This window comes from Arachis duranensis, chromosome 8, assembly GCF_000817695.3.
Source record: "Arachis duranensis cultivar V14167 chromosome 8, aradu.V14167.gnm2.J7QH, whole genome shotgun sequence".
Taxonomy (NCBI): Eukaryota; Viridiplantae; Streptophyta; class Magnoliopsida; order Fabales; family Fabaceae; genus Arachis; species Arachis duranensis.
Window position 1 is genome coordinate 41162646 of NC_029779.3, and position 19425 is coordinate 41182070.

Here is a 19425-nt window from a genome sequence, read left to right on the forward strand (position 1 = left end):
GGTTCATTAAAGAATGTATCGGAACTCAATGACGCATCCATACTCTTTCACGTATTTTTTGTGACTCTATAGTCGCAAAGGACGTTGAGCAAAGACTTTGAAGAAGAACCACAACGAGCAAATATCTTCTTGGGTCATGTATCTGTAAGCTCGAACCTCATTTTTCAAAAGGGTTTTATTAGCAACTAGCCCAAAAAAGGTGTGCAGTCTTTTGGGAGATTTAACTTTTCAAATTCTCAAAAATAAATCAGCCCTAGAGTCTTTAGGGGCATTTAAGTAAAGAGAACACACTGACTTAATGCTAAATTTACCATTGGAATTAAGAAGCCACACTACTTGATCATCCCCCAAGTTTGCTTCTGAAGTCTTCAAGGATGAGAAAATAGGACCCAATCTTCTCCTAAAACTTCCTCAATATTGCTTAAATCCCAATTGTCATTTGTTGCATATTCATTGACCATGTCGTTTAGCGTATCCTCTGATATATCTTGTTAAACAAAGTCTTCAAGTTTATTCACTTCCAAGATCCAATGATCTTTCCAAAATCGAGTGTTATCACCATCACTGATCTGCCATACTAGATCCCTTTTAAATTTGGACCATACTTGAGTTACCCTTCTAAGCATTCGAACAGGATTGGAACTTCTTGATTATGGGTATGGTATTCTTTCCACATTTATATTTTCTTCTAATTACCTTGACCCAAAGAGCATTCCTGTTTTGCACCAAGTTCCTTGCTAATTTCATAAGATTAGCATTGTTTATTATTTTGACCGATCTGAAACCCAAGCCGTCAAATTTTTTTGGCAAACATAGTTTCTCCCAACTAACCAAATGGACCTTATTACCAGCTCTACTACTGTCCAACACGAAATTTCTGCAGACTTGATCAATTATGTCACACACACACTCAATGGCAGTTTCATTGTTTGCATGACATAGGGATAGTTGTTAAAGTTGTTTGGGCCAAAGTGATCCTACCCGCAAGAGCAAGATTTCGCGCCTTCCAAGTACTAAGCCGAGATGTCATTCTATCAAGGATGAACTAAAAATCTTCTTTTCTTATAAGATCATGCAACAAAGGGACTCTCAAGTATTTGTCTAAATTGGACGTCAACCTCATCTCCAAAGTTCTACTCAATTCTAGCTTCTTTACTAAACATACATTGTTAGAAAAGAAGACACTTGATTTTTCATAACTTAACTTCTAACCTGAACTCCAGCAAAATAAGTCCAAAATACTCTTCACTATCTCAACTTGATTCAGAGACGCTTTCTCAAACAATAGTATATCATTTGTGAAGAAAAGGTGGGATAGTTCTAGACTACCTCTATTTAGAATAATTGGTTTTCAAAGTTTATAGTTTACTGCCATCGAGATGATCTGAGATAATCTCTCTACACATAATACATATAGGTATGGGGACATAGGATTTCCCTGTCTATTATCCCTGGTCAAAAGGAAGGAACTAGACGAGACACTATTCCAAAGAACTTTTATTTTCGCTAAAGTGTAGCATTGCACAATCAAATTAATCAACCTCTCTAGCAAACCAGTTTTGATGAGAGTATCTTAGATAAATTACCAATTTAATATGTCATATGCTTTCTCTAGATCAATCTTAATTGCCGTATATCCAACATGGCCCTTTTTTGTCTTCATCATGTGAATCATTTCTTGAGCAATTAGAATATTATCAACACTCTGCCTCCCTGAAACAAAATTCTACTGAGATGGACCAATAAGCTTCAGCGTAATTGCTTTGAGCTTGTGAAAAATAATTTTGGTGATCAGTTTATACGTGATATTGCATAATCCAATCGGCCTGAACTGACTGAAAGATTATGGATTATCCCTTTTTGGAATAAGAGAGATGAAGGTGCTATTAACTGCCTTAATTTTCTCATGAGCAGTGAAAACTTTATTTACCCACTCTATCAATGACCATTTAACCGAGTCTCAGTTGCTCTGGTAGAATATCGGAGATAGGCCATCAAGTCCTAGAGCTTTCCAAAGCACTCATAGCAAAGAGGGACAAAGAAATTTTTTCATTAGTAACCACACTGTCTAATTTACTTCTCTCCTCATCAGTTATCAAAGAAAACAAGTCAGGAGCCTCCAACTTCTTTTAAGGCATATCCTCTGTGTATAAATTGCGAAAGTGTTGTACTCTAAGATCTTTTAATTGTTGAAAATTATCTATCCATATCTTTTCATTATTCTTCAACATGGTCACTTTATTCCCTTTTCTTCTAGAAATCACAATACTATAGAAGTAAGAGATATTTTTGTCTCTATACTTAATCCATTTATATCTTGAAAACTGTTTCCAATAGATTTCTTCTTGAGTAAGCACTATCTCCAACTCCTTTCACAGAGAGAATTTTAAATTATCTAAGAAAGAGTTTATCTCAAATTGAAGAGCAATAACAATGCCATCCAATCTAACAAATAGTCGAGCTTTTCTTTTGAATAAGTTACTAAATACATTTCTGTTCCAATGCTTGGTTGCCTCCATAAATTTTGAAATATTTTCATTCAATGGCCCATTTTTATGTTAGTTTGCAAACCCAAACCTTCTCGTAATATTATTTGCTTTTGCACGAGAGACATGTATTTCAAACAAGCAAACGAGGTTAGCATGGTATCTACAACACAATTTCTCACCAAATTGAAAAAATCCTTGCTTCCAACCCCCTCTGTAGTTCTATGTTAGAATATTCATCAAAATTAGCTTAGAAAAAAAGGAATATGGTAAACTAATTAATCTTGACCAATACTAAGAGCTTTGGTAGGTTGTTCTATCACCGTACTCAACGAATCACCCCCAAAAGAAGTCAAAAAGCTAGTTAACGATACAGTTATCCATACTCCTGATGCACCCAGGTTTGGCAAGTTTGCCGCAGCAGGCGTTGACCTATTACTCTAGCGAGTCTAAGTAAACTCATAGAACTAACCTAGACTCGACTCGCGAGTTAACTCGTAGACTCATACGTTGACGATTGATCTGTGTATTAATTTTTTTATAGACTAAATGTTTACTTTTAAAAATTTTTAGAACTGATGTAAGTAATTATTTTATTAAAAAATGAACTAGAGACCAATTTATCTACTGAAGTAAAACTTTAGAGATGATTTTATGTATTAATTTTTTTAAAAAACTAAAATATTCACTTTTAAAATTTTTAAAAAATGAGCTACATAATCAAGTTTAGCTATATTAATAAATTATTTTAAAACACCACATTATCATGATAACAAATTTTGATCTTGTTTATGTTGGTAATTTGCAGCTTTTGGTATAATGAAGGGACAGATAAACTATGTGGGGATATCTTAATTCTATAATAATTATATTGCATATAATAATACTAATGATGGTTTTAAGCTTATAAAAAGCCTAGTCTACCATAAAAATGTGATTGCAAGACAGAAAATACTTATGGCTAGGAACAGTGTGACGCATGCAATCAGATTGTTGATTATTGGAATGATTATTTGTTTTGCCATTGTTGAATTGCATAAAACTATTACTAAAGAGTCTTCTTGGACTACAATATCTTTTGGTATTGCATCATCTGAGATGGAAAAGTGTGTTAGGTATTGCAAGGAGGAGTACGCAGATGATCCAACAAAGATGAAAGATTGCATTATGAATTGTGTTGTCCTTGAATGCCAAGATCGTCATCATCAAGATGATCCGAAAAAGAAGAAAGAATGCATTCACAAACTTTTTCAAAAGTATACCAAGCGTCATAATATATGGTAAGCATTGGCGGATTATCTTCTTCAATTTTTTTAATTTTGTAATTGCTTGCATTTATATTTTATTAGAAATAGAACTATTTATATATATATTTTTTATCAATTTAAATTTTTTAAAAAAGTAATTTTATAATATAGTATTAATATTTTTATGACCGAAAAATTTATAATTCCATCCTTATTATTCCTAAAAAGTAAACCATTGAAATGATGATACCCAAAAAACTTTGTCATTGACAAAATTAATCCTAAAAATTACAAACAATAAATCAACTTCTTAAAAAATAGTTAAATTTGAAAAAAAAAAGTAGCCATTCATTATTTGACTTCATTTTAAATTTGTCATTGATGAAAAACGTTAAATTGGCTAACATATTTAGTGACATTGTTAGGCTTAGTTTGGTAAAATTTTTAGTTTTTAAAAGTAGTTTATAAAAACTAATTTTTAAAAGATGACTTCTTAAAAGTTATACCATTTATGTTTGGTAAATCAAATTAAAAATAATTTTCAATAAACATAAGCAACAATAATTGTATTTGGTAAAATAACTTTTAAAATTTAAAAATACTATAATAGACATAAATACAAGTATTAAATTTAAAAATTAGTTAACATATGAGGTTATATTAGATTTTTAAATTTTAAAAAGCATAAGTCAACTTTGAAAAGCTCTATTTTAGGTGCTTTTAAAAATACCCTGATCTTTTAAAAGCTACTAGAACAAGCACATAATTTTTAATTTACCAAATACAAAATAAAAAATTTGAACTTTTAAATAGTACAAACACCTCTTTAAAAACTTTTAGGAAACCAAACTTTAATTTATCCTTAGCAGCTTAGCTACAAATCCTAATGCCAACCTCTCCACCACCCGCAACTATCACTACTACCAACCTCTTCTTACCCCAATCATTGCCACCTCTCAAAGATTATCTACCCTTACTATGCAGCCCCACCATCATCTCATTCTTCGTCAATAATAACAAGATTGAATTTGTTACAAAAAAGAAATATACAAGATAGACCTAAAAAAAGAAAACACTACAAAAAAATCACTCATTCAACCACATTTTTTTTAAATTATTAGATGATCTTCTCTTTTATTATGGTTCAAAAAACATAATTGCATCTTATTATATTTGATTCTTGCACACTATTTAAATTTTTTCTTCATTCTTAGGCTACCTAGATTTGATATTGTAAAATATAAAATTAAACGAAAACATTCAAATATTGAAAGAAATATAATAAAGATTAGCTATCCATAATCTTATATATCACAAGAGTAAGATATACTATCTTAACTACAATTATCATTACAGATAGATAGAATATTGGTGTATTTGGTCTAATTTCTTAAAATTTTACCCGATAATAAATAGATTGAAGATTTTGGTTGAAACTTTCAAATAGATTAGATTTTGTCAACAATTAATTATATCATGACAAGGTACAAAGTATACTTTTCATTCTTTTTACTTTATGATTATGCTATTAATTTATGTGTAGCTCCACTTTGATTGTTTTGTTATTTTTGAAATTGTAATTTAACTTTTTATATATGTACTATAAATTCTTTGTTTGCCTTTATTTGTTTCACTTCAATGAGTTTTTTGAAAAATGTTTAGAGAATTACTTCTAAGAGTTTCTCCATTTCTGAGCCTAACTATGAGGTTATAAAAGTCTTTTTCATTACTCATTTCTCTCTATTCCATAACACCATTCCTCCTCTATTCTCGTGATTTTCGCTTGGCGACCCCTGATAGATTGTTCTCCTAAAAAAAGTAACAATTATCGATTAGGTTTTGTGATATGCCAAAGGATTGGATGGATCTACCGAAATATAGCAAAGAGTATATCAATGGTGTTAACAGTTTTTTAAACTTTGCATACTCTGAAGGAGAACCGGAAGGACAACAAATTCAATGTCCTTGTAAGAGGTGTTGTAACATTAATTAGTATAGAAGAGGCGTTGTCTTTGACCATTTAAAAGCTGATGAATTTGTTAAAGGATATAGAATATAGATTAATCACGGAAAAGGGATAATTCCAATGGTGGTTGATGATTAAGGATGACAATGGATCTCCATGGGAGCGGAGACATGCCCCACCCCCCGCCTCCAAAAACCCTCCCCGTCCCTGTTGCCCTGTCGCCGCCCCCATCCATGTGACGGGTGACGGGGACCCCGTACCCGCCGGATATTCAGATATTCACGGATATCCACGGATTTGGAGGAAAAGAAAAAAAAGGAACAAAAATCCAGTGAACAATGACATCCCAATAAACTCAATATTATAATCTAATGTTCCAATTTTACAGTAAGAATCCAAATCCTAAACTTGGTTTCACAGCAACAAAATCTAACCCTGCATCCAAATTTATCAATTAACAGAATCCAAACCTTAAATCTAAATCTAATTTCACATTAAGAGAATCCAAATCCTAAACCTAAACGCAATTTCACATCAACAGAATTCAAAACTTAATCTCAATTTCATAGCAATTTCATCAAATAAAAATAAAAACATATATATTCTCAAATCTCAATTAATAGAAAGTTAGAAATATCTAACTTATTGCAAGGTGGCTGGCTACGGAGCAGAGTCGTCGTTGGCTTCGCTAAGTAGAGGCGATGTAGAGTTCTCGTGGAGGAGAGTCATTGCTGAAGTAGAGTTGCCGTCGATGACGACGCATATCTGAGGCTTCGTCGCGAAGCAAAGGCAGAGGCGTCACGAAGCGGAAGAATAGGCGGCACGAAGCTATGAGCAACAAGCAGTGAGAAGAAGAAAGTGAGCAGCGACTGCGATAGAGGAAGGTTAGGGACGATGACGTGAGGGGTTTAGAGGAAGGAGGCCGGCGATGAAGTGAGAAGGAAGATTGGAAGAAGGATAAAGGAGGAGGTGGCGAGGTGCTGGAGAATATTGAGTGAAGGAGAGGCGGATAGAAAGGAAAGTGAGAAAAGCGGCGCAGAGACTGTGATTTTATTACACGGGTACCCGTACCGCACCCACGGAAAAAAAATACTCCCCAAACCTGCTCCCCAACGGATAAATTCCCACGGATATCGACTGCCGAAAAAAATTGCTATCCCTATTGATGATGAGACAAATGATGAAGAAGGTGCATATGATAACATCGAAGGGTTGCTTAATGATGCGTTTGGAGATGTGCCTCATGTTAAGGGTATTACTATAGGTCAAAATGAAGAGGCTAAAAAATTTTACAATTTAATAAATGGGATAAGTCAAGAGTTACAACCAGGTTACAAAATTTTTTTTACATTATTTATCATCCATCTGTACTTGTTAAAGTGTTTGTACGGGTGGAGTAATGCCTCATTCACTTCCCTTCTTGAGCTATTGAAAGAGGCAATGCTTGACATTAACATACCTTCATCTTCAATAAGATGAAGGCTATGATAAGAGATTTAGATCTTGATTATAAAAAAATTGATGCTTGTCCTAATGACTGCCTCCTGTATAAGAAAGAATTAAAGGATGAAAAACAATGTCATGTATGTCGAACTTCTCGATATATTGAAAATTCTAGTGATAATAGCGAGATCCAACCTCCTAAGAAAGGTCTTTCTATTCTTGCAAAGATTCTCAAATACTTTTTTTTATAATTCCAAGATTATTTATGTGCTTAAAGATGGCAGCTAGTTTGATGGCATGATGAGGAGCTTGTTAAAGATGGGACGTTAAAGCATCCTGCTGATGGCCTGAAAAATTTGATAAAATTGATGAAGACTTTATAAAAGAATCACGCAATATTAGATTAGACTTGTCAAGTGATGGTTCAACCCTCTGATAGAGCACGTGACCTGTGATATTAATGGTATACAACTTGTCTTCGTGGATGTGCATAAAATCCGAATATTGTATGTTTTCTTTGTTTATTCCTGGCCTACAATCACCCGATAAAAATATTGATGTCTATCTACAACCATTGATAGAAGACTTGAAGTTATTATGAGATATAGAAATGCAAAACTTATTATGCGTTGAAGAATGAGACCTTTGATCTCTTTTGTGGACAATCAATGATTTTTCTACATATGCTATGTTGTCGGGATAGAGTACAAAAAAAAATTTGGCTTGCCTTTGTTATAACAAGAATACCTCTTTTCTACAACTAAAACATAATCGTAAGATGGTTTATATGGATCATCGTGTTTTTTTACCCATGGATCATCTATGGAGAACTAATACAAGGTCTTTCAATGGGAACATGAAATTAAAGCACCTCCACCTGTTATAGAAGGAATGAAAATTTTTGAGATGTTACAAAATATTGAAAATGTTTTTGCAAAAAATTAAAGTACATCAAGTAGTTTCTCATAGAATTGAAAGAAAAGATTAATTTTTTTTAAATTGTCTTACTGGCATAAGAACCCACTACGACACAATTTAGATGTCATGCATATAGAGAAGAACATACCTGACAATGTAATTAGAACTCTCTTGGATATCTCAGACAAGACAAAGGACTATTTGAATGCTCGATATGACTTAAAAGATTTGGGAATTTAGAAAAATCTTCAACCAAAGAAGGTGAATAATGGCAAAAGAAAAAAAATTGGCAAATGCATGCTTTTCTATAATTGCTACAGAGAAGTCAATTTTTTGTGATATTTTGAAGACAATAAAACTACCTGATGGTAGTGCTTCGAATATATTACGTTGTGTCCATCTAAAAAAAAAAATTTATGGTTATAAGACCCACGATGCTCACTTTATGCTACACTATTTATTACTAATACCGATTAAAAACATCCTTCCTAATCATAGGTATGGTATGGTCATCTTTTCTTTGTTCTATTATTTTTTAATTACATTTATTTTTGTTGTTTTAAATTGCATGATATGAGTATCTGATACGTCAATGTTTGATTATCTTTCCTGAGGTCTCATAAGATTTTTTCAGGACAATATTATTTTTTTTTTTACTTTCTAACATATCCAATATAATTTGTCAATGCATATAATCGGAATTGTTAGGACTGGCTTAAAAGAAGTTAGAGTTCGAAAACGACTCAAGACATACTTCCTTCCACTCATATTTAAACCTTTTTTTTTATATAAATGTACATTGATTTTAACCCTTAGCTGATCCCATACAACTGTATATCACCCTGAGTCCATACCATTGAAAGAAGTGTATAAACTATATTTTAATCCAATGCAAATTGAATTCATTCCTTTCAAAATTATTTTATCTCTTCTATGTTCGTGAATAACACCAGTTCACTATCAAAATATCACAATCCTATAATTAGTTGTTCGTATAATAATCAGTAGCGATGATATTCGAAGACAACACGTTTAATACCAAAACACTGATCCAAAATATAGACAATATGCAAAGCTTTCTAACTTTAGTAGCTAACTAATGAAATCTAAATACATACCATAAGTTTAAAGCTCTCTACCAATTAAATTAGTCATTCAAATAATCAAAGTATAAAATGCTTCCAACAAATACTCTCAAACAATCAATGTTCTTCGCGTCCAATCTGAACTTTTTGTCGCTTCCATCTCTTCCTGCTAAATTTGTTAGTTGATAATTAGTCATCTTCGTCAGTCTCATTCATAGATTGGGAGCCACACTTCAAACCGTTGAAAGTTCTCTTTACTGGTATTTTATACTTCGAGACTTAAAATAGATTCATTCATAGCATCTTAGATAAAGATAGACATACCATAAACATCAATAGATACATGCATAATTTTTATGCAAACATATCATGAAGGGTAATATTATGGTGCTGAAAGAAAATTTTTTCAATTGGTGTTGAAAGTATGTGTCATAAAAAAAAGAATAACACGTGTTTATGTTGTTGGTAAAGTTATAGACAATTCTGCATTGTGCCAGAGAGTATTATATGAGATAATTAATTAGATAATCTCAACTCATGCGTTAATGAAGATGATTATGATTTTGGGTTTTTTTCTTATGGTCCGGCAACAATTTAGTAAATAATTGGGCTTACACTAAGGTTTGAATTTTTTGGTTGTATTATTGCAAAGATGATATTGATTAAAATATAGGATGGGTTGTATTGGGGATGGAGTTATAAAGAAAATTTTTTTTTAAACATATTTTTTAAAGTTTTTTATTGGACTAAATTATTTTTGGTTAATTTGACATAGTATGCAGTTATTTTTTTTATTGAGGGAAATGGTAATTGTTAATTTAGTTATTGGAATTGTTATGACAAAAGAAAACTAAAATTGTAAAAAAAAATTTATTACTACTAAATATGTGTTTAGATTGAAGTTTATAAATAAAAAGTTGCATGAAATTAATTTTGATTAAAAATGAGCTAAGATTAGCATAGTTTATGTTTGTCAAATTTTTATATTAAAAAAGATTATAGTAAACTAAGAAGTCATTTAGATTATATTATTTAAAATTATTTTTAGATAAAAATTTATTAAAAATATGAATTTAAATAGTTATTTGAATTAATCAAGTTTATAATAAAATTAATATTTATTTAGTGAATTAAAATTGGCATAAGAAATTGATAAAATGTTATAAATGTTACTTTAATATGACTCTATTGTTAGTTATAATTATTGATAATTAATGTTGTAGAATAAATTTTAAAATAAGTAATTTTAATTAAAAAAATATACTCCTAAAATTTAAGGGTTATTTATTGAGTATTATTAGTAGAAAATTATAAAAATCAAATAAACAAACATAGCAAAATAATTTAGAATTTGAAATCATGAAAGATTTGAAAATAAATAATTTTAAATTTTAATTTTTTAATTTTAAATTTTAGAATTTTAGAATTTAAAATTATTAAATATTTGAGAATAAATAATTTTAAATTTCATATTTTATTTAATTTTAAAAATATTGAAAATTAAAGTTGCAGAATAAATATTATAAATAATTTTAATTAATCAAGTTAAACAAACATATTATTTTAAGAAATGAGAAGTTCAAATTTAAAAAATTGAAATATACTGTAATAGTATGTGTCAAATTTAATAAAAAATAATTTTTTTTAGATACGCTCCTAAAACAGCTAAATATTATCACGTGTTAGTGTATGTAAAACATATGCTCTCGAAATAAATTTAGAAATGAATTTAAGTTTGACACATAGTATCACGTATACTTCACTCTTTAGTAATTGATAGAAGGATCGACCGCCTCTTTAAAATCGGCCACCGCCTGAGCTTCTTCTCCCTCCAATTCCTTTTCCATTAGGGATTGAAGGAAAGGAGGCTTGTGTAAATTGAGCTTGAGGCATCAATTGCTGAGATTTTCGGTATTTTTCCATCATATCCTCATGGGTCATGATGAGATTCTCAACTTCAAGCAAGGAATAATGCTTTACTTTGACATTAACGATGCTTACCATTGTTTGAAAATCATCATTTAAGCCTTCCAAAAGAATATCGATATGCTCCTCTGTTGTTAATGGCTTCCAAGTGCAGCAATGGAATCTGTGATGTGTCGAATCTTGTTGATGTAGTCAGAAGCTGTGAGACCGTGTTTTTTATTATTTTTAGTTGATTCTTGAATTGTTTAATCTGAAATTTGTAGATTTGGCAAAATAATCCTGAATAATCTGGGTCTAGATCTCATGAGCAAATACACAAGATATCATTTCGGGGGTGAATTATGATTTCATAGAGGCTAACATCCATGATATCAGATTCTGATAATCTGGACACCATTGCTTTTAAGTCGTTGTGGTAATGGAGGATCCGTGTGTTTCTATTTATGAAGTTGGAGAAGAAATTCGATCTGCATAAAATTTTATAGACATAATAATCTATAACATACACTGGCATGAAATTATACTAGTGTTAGTGGATTCTAATTGTATATAAATATACATATAATAAATGTAAAATTAAACTATTTCCCTATACCAAATTAATATTTGAGGTAAAATTGTTAATGAGATAAAAAAAAATATAATATATACCATAGACGAAAAGTGGTCATATTTTTGAAATATTTAACTTCTATAAAAAAGAGTATGTTACAATTTGTTTTCTCTCGTGTAATTTTAAAGAGTAATTACAGCATCCTTTCTTTCTTAGCTTTCTCGTCAATTATGCATGAACTCCACATTCTAATTATATTTTTAAGATATTTCATAGACATCATCTTTTTAGTTTATCATAAATAAGCATATGAAATGAAATAGCACTATTATATAATAATGACCATTTTACAAAGTTTGTCAAATTATTTAAAAAAAATACAGTTTAGCCAAAGTATAAAAAATATAAAAGAAGAAAACGCTTCATTACAATGAGAAGTTTTTGTTTTGTTTTTTATAGGTAATTTGCAACTCTTGGTACAAAGAGGGGACACAAACTAGGCATGAAATATTTTAATTCTTTAATCATACAATTCCGCTAGAGATGGTAAGCCATATTAATTAAGCCTATGTTAACATGTGATTGCAAGATAAAAAAGAAAAGAGGCTCATCATGGCTAAAAATGGTGCACCACGTTTGGTTGCACTTTTTATAATTGGAGCAATAATTATTTATTCTGCAATTGCTGAATTTCATAAAACCATTTATAAAGATCTTTGGGTTATTACTACATCTTATTATATTGCATTTAAAGTAGAAGACTGTGTCGGATTTTGCAAGACGAATGCACATGACATAAATGAGAGGAACGGGTGCATTAAAACATGTGTTTTTGATGAATGCAGGAGAATCCATTGGAAAGATCTGATTAAGCTTAAACAATGCGTTGAAAACCTTTATGCTAAGTACGTCAGGTACAGTAATGGCAAACATATATATAAGTTGTTGTAAATCTTTTTGAACTTTTGGAACTCCTTGAGTTTATATTATTATTTTACATGAATATGATGTGATATGATAATTTCTTCACTCTTTTATTACGAGTGTTGAGAGATCAATAAATAATTAAAAATAGTATTTAAGTTATTCACATATACGGCATAGATTATTACACTATTTATGAGAAACTTAAATAAGTTGTGGTACTTAAAGTAGTCACTAAAAGTATAAGAAATTAAATATTTCAAAAGTATACTTATATATTTATCTTAGTTTTGAATTTTATTTTAGGTTTAATTATTCTGTTGGTTTCTATAATTTTGTGAAATTTTTAATTAGGTCTCTATAATTTTTTTTTTAATTGAGTCCTTACACAATTTTTTTTTTAATTGAGTCTCTACACTTTTTTTTTATTCAAGTCTTTACACCATTTTTTTTTAATTGGGTCCCTATAGAATTAACCCAATTACTACTAAGAGGGATCTAATTAAAAAAATTAGTACAATGATCCAATTAAAAAGAAAAAAATATAGAAACCTAATTAAAAACTTCGCAAAATTAGCTCTAAAAACCAACAGGATAATTAAACTTTTATTATAATCCGTTAACATTGAAATTGAACTATACAGATCCAACAAATACAAAAATATTTATTTAATGTAAAAAAATTAAGAAATGAGTGATCATATTTCTTATTTTTTATATCCAATATTTTTAGGTACATTCTTTTCTTTATTTTCTAATACTTCCATTTAGTAGTTTTACTCACAACTAGACGTGATGACCACCGTATTTTTCATATGATACTAGAAATTATTTCTGTTAGAATGTATTAAAATATTTTTATTTTAATTAATTTGATATTCTTATTAAGAATAGAATATTATGTATTTAATATTTTGATTTGTTTATCCTATATAAATAACTCAATTGTAGCTTGTATCATATTTTATACTCTGTAAATATAAAAATCTTTTATAATATGGTGACCTTAGATCTTTTTAAAAATAATATTATTTCTGATAAATAAGTAAATTTTTATAGTTCTGATCCGCCGTCTAGCGCTTCATTGATCCTTTCTAAGTTTTTCTTGTGAGATCTTGTGGATTTTGTTCTGTTTCAATATTGTTTTGGGTTGAAAATATGAGAGGTTTTATTAAAGGTAGTAAATTTTGGGGCATGTCTTCACTTGTTCTTTTACATACCAATGTTACACTACACTACACTACATGTTTATTTTTATTATTTATATTTTTTGTATGTAATTACAAAATTTTTACTAATATATAGACTAAGAGTACGCTAAGACTTCATTTGATTTATGTCTGAAGGCCGAGACATAGATACAAAGACATAAATATTGAGATAGGCACACATATACAAAGACACGATTAAAAAGTATTATGTTTGGTAATTATAATGGACAAAGTACACATTATTTTAAAAAGTCTATTTTACCCTTTATATATGAAAAAAATTCATTAACTACATCTCTATCCTTTCATCTTCATCCATCAATCTGATTCGTATTTCCAACAAAACTAATTTATAATTTCATTTTCATAATCCAGAGCAAATTCAAATAACAAAACAAAATTTTACATAGATATATATTATTAAAGTTTATGTCAAGAAAATTAAAAAAAGCAGAGAAAAAGAAGAGAAATAAAATTTGAATTGCAAAGATGAATGTAAAAATAAAATTATAAATTATAAAATTGAATGTACTCTATTTCAGTAACTTGTACTCAACCAATATATATACTCAGGATGAAGGTGAATAATAACAAAGATGAAGAATAGAAAAGAGAGTCCTTATTAGTGGAGAAAGAAAGTGCGTGGAGAAGAAAAGAGAAAAATGAAGCAAGGGTGAAATAGTATAAAAATATAATTTTATTTGTGTCTTAAGTAAAAAATTTGTGTCTTGTCTTTTTGAAGAGACACAAATTACATGTATTTTATGGATATTTATGTGTAACCGTGTCTCTCTCAATTTTGTATCTTAATAACCAAATAGTCAACATATATACCGTGTCTATGTCTTTGTGTCTTGTCTTCAAAAACAAACGCTACTTAAGAATAAGTTCGTTATGGAATAATATCCTAATAAATTATATTAATTTTTTTCTAATTCTCTTTGATATTTTTCTGATTTTGTTTCCTAATTATGATATTCTAATACTCCCTCTACTCAAGGTGAGTAGTGGAATCACCAATACTCAGTTTGGTTAGAACTTTAATAAGGGCTTGTCTTGAAACTGCTTTAATCATAAATGGAAGCTCAATAATGTCATTCTCAATTTTTTCTTTGATAAAGTGTTGATCCACCTCAACATGTTTTGTTCTATCATGTTGTGATTCTCTAAAATAATGATTGCGGCTTTGTTGTCACATTTCAACTGGCTTGGCAATTGTGGTGGAAACACAATCTCAGTCATCAATTTTCTTATCCACAATACTTCAGTTATACCTTTAACGATCCCTCGAAATTCTATCTTTGCGTTTGAAAGAGCTACAACTTTCTACTTCTTTCTTTTCCAAGTTACCAGTTGTTGATCTTCTATCATTTGGGTTGCCAACTCAATCTGCGTTAATGTATACCTCAACCTTCAAATGACCATTTCTTTTGAAAATGATTCCACTTCCTGGTGCTCCTTTCAAATATCGAACTATTCTCATGGCAGCTTCCATATGATCTTCTTGTGGCTTATGCATAAACGGACTTACTATTCCCACAGCATAAGCTATGTCAAGCCGAGTATGTGATAAGTAAATTAGTTTTCCAATCAGTGCCCAGTACCTTTTCTTATCTGCTAGGGTGGTACCTTCTACTATCTTAAACTTGTGATTAATTTGCATGGGCGCATCTATTGGTTTGCAATTCACCATTTCTATTTCTGCCAGAAGGTCCAAAATGTACTTTCTTTGAGAGATAAAGATTCCTTTGCTGGATCGTAGAACCTCTATTCCTAAGAAATATTTTAGTCTTCCCAAATCCTTCATTTCGAAGTCTGTAAATAGGTTTCTTCTCAAATTTTCAATTTCTTCAGCATCACTTCCCGTTATGATCATATCATCCACGTAGATTATTAGGCAAGTGATTAAATCTCTCTGTTTTTTCAAAAAAAAGGGTATATGATCAGAGTTACTTTGCTTGTACCTATATCTTTTCATGGCATCTGTAAATCTTTCAAATCAAGCACATGGAGATTGTTTAAGCCTATAAAGAGCCCTTTTTTAACTGGCAAACTTCATGTTTTCTAAATCCTCTTGAGAAACTTAGAGGAGCTTCCATGTACGCTTCTTCTTTCAACTCTCCATGCAAGAAAGCATTCTTGACATCAAATTAATGGAGTGGCTAATCTTCATTTGCTGCTATTGAAAACAACACCCTGATAGTATTAATCTTTGTAACTAGTAAAAAAGTTTCAGTGTAGTCGATACCATAGGTCTGTGTATAACCTTTGGCCACTAACCTTGCCTTGTACCGTTCAATAGTGTCATCTACCTTGTGTTTAATGGTGAAAACTCATTTGCACCCGACTACCTTTTTTTCTATCGGTAGGATACACTTCTCCTAAGTTTCGTTCTTCTCTAGAGCTTCCATTTCTGTATTCATGGCTTTTCGTCATTCAGCTTTCTCATTGGCTTCTCGGATAGTTCTTGGAATGTCTTCTGTTAAGAGTCTGGTGAAAAAAGCCTTTGCAATATCTGATATTCCTTCTCTAGTCACTCTTATCGAATATTTTGAGTTACGGGGAACATGTTCTGGTGAGTACCGATTAGGAGGCATCCCTCTGTTTCTTCTTAGAGGAAGAATAAAAGTATTGGGCTCTGGTTCTTCATGTTCCAGTGATATACTATTATTGTTAGTGGTCTCATTAAAAACAGGGAGTAAATTATCAGATTGACAATTAATTACCTCTTGTTTGATATTCTCAAAAGGACTCTCACTGGTTGTATGTACCGAGTTATTTTTTATATTGAGTGAAGTATGCTCGGTGGCTCCATCTACTTGCTCTGTTTGAACAGTTTCTAGACAACAAAGGTTATTTAACCAACTTGGTGGTTCATTATTGTTCTCCTCCTGAATGCCATATTGGCAGCCAAAGTAAAATTCGAATTCTAAAAAATCACAATTCATGGTCACATGAATACAATGAGTGAGTGGATTGTATTACCTATACCCTTTTTGGTATGTAGCATACCTAACGAAAACACATTTTCTGCACAAGGATCAAATTTGGTTCTATTGACTTTAGGGATATGAACAAAGACGAAACATCCAAATACGCGAGGTGGTAAGGTTAGAATAAGCAGGATTGTAGTCTGAGTAGCCAAGACTTGTAAGGGTGTTTTGTGGTGGAGAACTTGGGAAGGTAGGCGATTTAGTAAGTAGTCAGAGGTCGCTATAGTTTCAGGCCAAAAATTTTTTGGAACTTGTGCATCAAAAAGTATGGCTCAGTTCATCTCAAGTAACTTACAATTTCGCCACTCAGCCACACCATTTTATTGGGGTGTATTTGGACAAGAAGTTTGATGAATAAGACCATTTTTCATAAAAAAAAATCACGCATTGATTGGTTTATAAATTTCCCACCATTATTTGAGCAAAGTACTTGAATTTTCTTATTGAATTGAGTTTGAATCATTTGGTAGAAAGTAAAGAACTTACCAGGTACTTCATATTTGTGTTTTAAAACATATACCCAAGTCATGCGAGAGAAATCATCCACAAATAATACAAAATATTAAAAATTATTATGGGAAATAGGGGCTAGGCCCCACACATCAGAGTGTATTAAAGAAAAACTGGAATCGACTCTAGTGTTGTTTGGAGGAAAAGAAACTCTGTGATTTTTTACACGAATACAAATTTCATATTTGAGGGGTTCAGTACTACTTGTAAAAAGACTAGAAAAAAAAAAGTTGAGGTACCCAAATAAACGATGTCCGAGATGCCCTGTGCCATAACCAAAGTTGTCTAGTAACCGTTCCGTGAGCAAGCATGGCATGACCTGGTGTGTTACTTCATCAACGTAATAAAGGCCTTCTCGCTCAGTACCACGCCCAATGATCTCCTTCGTAAGAATATCCTGTAAAAGACAAAAGGTAGAGTACATGAGTACCACACAATTTAATTCCTTTGCTACTTGGCTAATAGACAATAATCTTGATGATAGTGCAGGGCAGGGACGGATTCAGAAATGATAATATGGGGGGCAAAAACACATATAATATTAAAAATTATATAAAAAAATTATATAATATAAGATGTATTACAAAAATATACCGACAGAGAATATATTTTAAAGTAAAAAAAATATGTCTATACTTTTTATTAACGAAGTGGTCGAATCTTCGTATCATAAAATTCACCGATAATAGAATTTGTGTCAAATTTTTCAGTAATTTTCTTTTCAATATAATTAAAAGACAATTAGCAAAAAATTTATCTTTTATTTTGTTTCTAAGTTATTTTTCACAATATTCATAATTAAAAAATATCTCTTAATTGTAGCAGTTGAAATAGAGAGAATTAATATCAAATGAATAAAAAAAGACGGCCACAAGAATAAAAAGAATTCATCTTATGAGATTTGAAAATTTTTATTTAATTAAAAAATATTAGTAATAATATTTTTTGAGATTTCTTTAATATTGTTACCTATTTTTTAGATATTAAAAATTATTAATATTTAAATTAGACTGAACTTTTATTTATACTAGACTAAATAATAAATAATTTTTTTCTGAAAAAGTAATGGAGCCTCCTCCTTTAATATCAATTAATTCTCCACTAGCTGTTTCAATATGGGCTTTTAAGGGTATAGTCAAGCTGTTAAAATCATGGAGATTATGAGTCATAGTATTGGTAGCCCCACAATTGAAAATCCATTCATTTATCTTTTTAATTGGATTCTGATTTTGGGTCTTCTCTTTATATTGAGTCGCAGTCTGGGTTGAGCAGCCAAATAGTTCAGTAGTCCTTGCCCTTACCACCACTGCTACCTTGTCATCGTGATTTGCTTCCTTTCTTCTGACCTCGCCGCCGCTGCTGGTGACCTATGGAATGCTCACAGCTGCGGCTCCCTTACTCTGATTTCTTGATTTGGGATTATTTTTCCACCAATCTGGGTAACCCACCATCTTAGAGCAGTTTGGTGTGTTTCTTTTTTTTTTCTTCCACCAATTGCTTTTTTTTTTCAGAGTTGTCCATAATGGATAATTATATCAGTATAATTTGAAACCAATTGACAAATTATCAGAATTGGTTTGTGATGATCGCATGCCAAAACTATTAGGTAGCATATTTATAATTTGTAATGTCAATTCGTCAGAATTTTGAGTCCCTAGAACCTAACTTTGCTCTGACTATGGTACAAAAGAGTTTAGGAAAGTACGAAGAATTTTTAGAAATTTATTATTTTTATTATTCATATTTTACATATGTGATTACAAGGTTCTTACCAATATATAGACTAAAAGTACGCTAAGAGTAAGCTCGTTATGGAATAATATCCTAATAAATTACATTAATTTTTTTTCTAGTTCTCTTTAATATTTTTCTGATTTTATTTTCTAATTATGATATTTTAATAGCTTATGAATTTATAGTCTAAGAACTAGACTAACTCCTATAGATTGCGTAGTATTATAAGTAAAATTATTTAGTAAATATAAAAAGATCAATATGAAGTTTATCTTAATTTTTTTTATTCACCATTAAAATTGATTAAATTAATTTAACAATTCAGATGTGAAATTTAATTCAAATGAAAAAATAATGGCACAACTTTTATTCAAGTAATTTGTTAAAATTAATTATTATATGTTAAAATGTGCATTATAAATAAATAGT

The 19425-nt window shown here is 30.5% G+C and overlaps 1 protein-coding gene across 1 annotated transcript; it reads left to right on the forward strand.

Moving 5' to 3' along the window:
- The first annotated feature begins 3439 nt into the window (after nucleotides 1–3439).
- Nucleotides 3440–12575, forward strand: LOC127741275 (uncharacterized). Its single transcript, XM_052253406.1, has 2 exons — nucleotides 3440–3766; nucleotides 12470–12575. Exons 1-2 carry the CDS (start codon nucleotides 3444–3446, stop codon nucleotides 12573–12575), a joined length of 429 nt encoding a protein of 142 aa, XP_052109366.1. The 5' UTR covers nucleotides 3440–3443.
- The last annotated feature ends 6850 nt before the right edge of the window (nucleotides 12576–19425 follow it).